This window comes from Lipotes vexillifer, unplaced genomic scaffold (assembly GCF_000442215.2).
Source record: "Lipotes vexillifer unplaced genomic scaffold, Lipotes_vexillifer_v1.1 scaffold2653, whole genome shotgun sequence".
NCBI lineage: Eukaryota > Metazoa > Chordata > Mammalia > Artiodactyla > Lipotidae > Lipotes > Lipotes vexillifer.
In genome coordinates this window covers 347,763-352,316 of record NW_006774392.1, presented here as the reverse complement: position 1 = coordinate 352,316, position 4,554 = coordinate 347,763, and the positions used below count along the sequence as shown (strand labels likewise).

General features: G+C 51.9%; 1 protein-coding gene across 1 annotated transcript in view; it reads right to left on the bottom strand.

Annotated features, from left to right (window-relative positions):
- Nucleotides 1-1,095: 1,095 nt before the first annotated feature.
- The window catches only part of CHCHD4 (coiled-coil-helix-coiled-coil-helix domain containing 4), a 7,280-nt gene continuing 3,821 nt past the window's right edge, over nucleotides 1,096-4,554 (bottom strand). The window contains exons 2-3 of the mRNA XM_007449153.1: nucleotides 2,193-2,291; nucleotides 1,096-1,382 (exon numbers count right to left, since the gene is read on the bottom strand). Coding sequence (XP_007449215.1) covers nucleotides 1,096-1,382; nucleotides 2,193-2,291 — 386 coding nt within the window. The remainder of the gene's footprint in view (nucleotides 1,383-2,192; nucleotides 2,292-4,554) is intronic.

The following is a 4,554-nucleotide window of genomic DNA, read 5'->3' as shown; positions in this document are numbered from 1 at the left end:
GCCAACAGCTCACTCTCTGGGGTGGAAGGCAGCCTCCCTCCTGTGCTCATGCTTCATGTCCCCTGGGCAGTGTGAGCTGGGACTCATTTCTAACAAATACAACACGTTAATGTTGACAGCGACGCCTGTGTGAAGGCATCTGCTCACAGACAGAATCAGTGAGCTCTGTACGGACGCAACACAGAAAATTTTAACAGATTCAAAGTGATCTACCAGTATCTTCAAAGGAGAATTTCAATTGAATTTTTCATAATTTATATTTCCTTATATCACATTTCTAATTAGGAAAAGCAAATTAAAACCCACTCAAAAATCAGGTAAAAATCATGTTTTACTTTTAATTGACACCGTTTCCTCTCTCAGGTGCTACTTTGGTAATGATTAGGTCCCCACCTCTCAAGAACATTGCATCTGAACAGGCTGAGACAGAGCCAGTGTACTACAGCCTGAGACAGAGCCAGTGTGAACAGACCCCAAAGCAGGGCTTTTGGGATAACAAGAAGAGAAAAAATCAGCCTTTCTCTTCACTTACAAAGGGAGTCACTCAGAGGGTCCAAAGCTCTGTTTTCCAAACGTAGAAAACGTGGAGCTCAATGCAAACTAGAAACCAAAATATGTCAGAAATGAAGCATAGCGCTTCGTCAGATACTCAAGGTCTGATCATCCCGCCTCTTCTATAAGGAATGTCCCCCTCCAGCATTTTTAAAGGAAGATGTTTGTTTCTATTTCACTTTCCAACTGGGTATAAAATCTAGTAAAAGGGATACAATGAATCAGAATAAATCAGCTCGCTCACAAGACTCTCCCAGATAAAGATTTTTGGTTGCTGAGATTATTCAGCACATTATTTCAAAATGGCAAAATTCAGGACAATCTGAGAATTCAAAAGTGGCAGCTACATTCGCTGACAGGTTATGTGAGACACACATACATACAACCCATATTTCAGTGTACGTGTCAAGGGGCCAAGACCCCTGATCAGCTCAATAAGTTATCTTGTACATTACAGTGCACAGAACAACAGAGGGAGAGACACTTTCTTGGAGAGGTGCATCCTCTCTGAAGGAGGCTGGAGCCCAGCGCCCAGGGCCCTCATTAGCTGGACCCCTCCTCTTCTTTGGTCGTGGCAGCCTCGGAGACAGCCGTTTCCTCTGATCCACCCGCTGGCTTCTCCTCCTCCTCCTGGGGATAGAGGTCCGGGTACTTCTGCATGCACTCCTGCATGGCGCGGAACTGGTCCACACAGTCCGACCCCTTGACATCCTCTGTGCTGTAGTGGAAGCAGGAAAAGGCCGCCTTGAACTGTTCCCCACACGGGCCGCTGGCCATGCCCCCCAGGCACGGGCAGTTCCAGTTGATGTCTCCGTTGGGCAGGATCAGTCCTGGGACAGGAAGATGAGCAAGGAAGTGTGAGAGGTGCTGCCTGAGGTTTCAGAAAAAGCAAAACCAAGACCAGCCCTCATAAGCATAACGGTAACATGAACCACTGCCTGGCCGGCACTCACCGGTGGACCTGCTGCTCCCTCGGGATGGGGTTCAAATGCCCGGCACAAACCCAGCATTCCCGGCTTAGCTGGAAAGGTCACCATCAGCGACTCTCTCCATGTGCAGCACTGCCCTGTGTCCTAAGCCGCCTCCCAGTGCTGTGGCCGTGCCTGTGCTCCAAGAACTACACGGGGAAACCGTTTAATCCAAAGCGGAAGTAGCCGCTCGGATGGTTACTGAGAAGCTTTGAAAGCCCAAACATTTGAAGGAGTCAAGGTGCTGGTCTCCTCCTTTGACGCAGATGGTCAGGAACCCCTGCGTCCCGGACCTTCTCCTCAAGCCTCTCCCACTCCTCAGCTGCTCTCAGCTCAGCACAGTGTGAGGACTGGTAGAAGCGAGGCTGGAAGATGTCCAAGGCATGGTGGGCAGGAAAAAGCGAGTGACGTGCCAGAGCGCTGCGCTCCATTCTTGTAAAAATGGAAAACCACTCAAAAACTTAGAAGAAAGAGAGGCGGAAGAAAGAAGAAACTCCTAGGTTCAGCCTGATAGCCAGGGAAGCACGTGGGAATGAGGGCTGGAAAGCACACAGCCCCTCACACCTGATGGAGACGCACTCAGTGTCCTAGGAGCAGTGGTGGCCAAGGTAGACACCTGGAAACCCAGCCGCGGCCAGGGACGTTGGACTCCCACCCCCGCCCAGCACTCACCGTGCTCCTCGTAAGGATCATTGGGGTCGTCGGCCACCAGCTCCGCGTTGCTTGGAGTTTCATGGTCTTCTCTGGTCACAAATATGATTCGATCCTTCCCTAGTGTTTGGAGAACAGAGGGAGAAATGTTTCACCCAGGAGCTGTGAATCAGCCCTAAACCCAAGCAGCCACGAAAAGCTTGTTTGAAGACTGTCCCATTTGAAACCCCGAAGTGAGTTCAGTGGTGCTCCCCAGGCTGGGGACTCGCTCACTGCTGACTCTGGGGGAAGGTCTAGCAGCCGCTCCTGCATCACGTGCCTGTGACCAGACTGGGGAGGAGGAAGATGGCTCCTGCTGGCGCCATGTGCATCCTCAAGTGGGAGACGAGATGCCCCACGCCATCAAATGCAGCTGTTTTCAGTCCCCAAGTTTGCTGACATCTAACAAACGGGTCTTCTTCCTCTGCTCAGAACTCCCATGAGCTCTGACGGCTCTGTCACTTCCCGTCCCTGTGAGCACCTGGTCCACTTGCTCCAGGCCCCTCAGGACCTGCCAGCAGGCGCCTTCAGACAACATTTCACCAATTGGGCTCCTCCGGAAGAGGCTTGGGAAAAGCACGAGGTTGACAGTAAACACCAGAGAGACGTGCCAGTGAGGACAGCAGAGGGGACAGAGGGAAGGTACTTGGTGTTTACACCCTCCCCACACCTGTACAGGGTCTCCCAGGAGGGGTGACAGTAATGGCAGCTGACCCTCGGCACGCTCAGGACCACGGCCTGCTCAGAACACCTGAGGGTTCTGCTCCAACACCTCCCGTTGTATCTCAGAGAAGGTGGCTTGTCCCAAGTGGCTTGGGAAAGGGTTGGGGCCGGGCAGCCAGGGCGTGGTGAAGAACCTGAAGACCTTGGTCATTCTGGCCAGTGTTCAGAACACCTGAAAGCAGCCTGCAAAAGTGCTGCGTGCTAAGCACAATAAATAAGCTGACACATTTGCTCAGCTCAGCTCTGACAGTTTTGTTTACCAAGATCTCAGCTGGGCCCAGCCGAATGGGGAGGCCGGTCTCAGGCCAAGGCAAGACGTCCAAGCCTGCTTGGTACAGGAGGCACCTGTGGGGCTTATGAGGCCCAGAGGCCCAGCCTCACAGGACAGAAGCTGAATCGAGCTCTCTGCACGTTCACACCTCTGATGGGCTCCCAAGTGACTGATGCACAACCCCACCCAGAATGTTCCAGGTCCCTCCCACAGGCCGAGTCCTCCCAGGCACCTTCCTGGACATCCCCCAGAGAGATCGGTGACACTGGATCGAAGGATGTGATACTGTCATTTAGAATAAGAAATATATATTTCGCCTTTGACCCCATTCTTAGCACAGAGCTCCTAAAATTTCAGTCTCCCAAGTGATGAGAGCATAAAGTTCTTTTTGTTATGCTAATAGGATGACTTGGGGGAGCCTGAGGATGGGGGCTGCTTGCCAGGAGAAACATCCCTGGGATTAGAGGGTTGGAGCTTTCAGTCTCACCGCGCCCACCCACCCCACGCCCGTCCCACCCTGGGGAAGGCAGAGGAGCTGGAGGCTGAATCAGCTGCCAGCGGCCAGTGATCTAATCAATCATGCCTATGTAATGAAGCCTCCACAAAAGCCAAAGCGGACAGGTGAACACGTAGAGGTTCGGGAAGAGAGGGCATGTAGGCTCCGCCCCTTCCCCACACCTTGCCTTGTGCGTCTCTTCCATCCAGCTGTTCCTGAGTTATATCTTTTAATGATATAATATTCTATCCTTTTATAATAATCCAGCAATCTAGTAAGTAAACTGTTTCTCTGAGTTCTGTGAGCTGCTCTAGCAAATTAATCCAACGCTAGGAGGAGGTCGTGGGAACCTCTGATATACAGCCAGTGCTTAAGAAGAACAGATGACAACCTGGACTTGTGACTGGCACCTGCAGATGGGGCGGGGGAGAGGGGTGTTGCAGGCCTGAGCCCTTAAACTGTGGGATCTGACACCATCTCCAGGTAAACAGTGACAGATTGAGCTGAATTGGAGGACATACTGCTGGTGTCAGAGAATTGCCTGATGTGGGGGAAATACCACACACTGGAATTGGAATCAGAATCGTTAACGGCAGAACATAACTGCATCTTTTACACGCTTGGGCCCTGCTCAGTGAGTTTCCCCACCCGTCGGCTCATTTAATCCTTACACTAACACTGTGAGGTGGGTATCACTAATCTCCTTTTTACAGAGAGAGGAAACGGAGGCCCAGAGAAGGTAGGAAACCAGCCCGAAGGCACACGGTACGTGAAGGCAGAGCAGGAACACAAACTCTGGTCTGAAAGATTGTGAGTGTGTCACCCTGTCCACTGCACGCCTGTCCCAGCAGGAA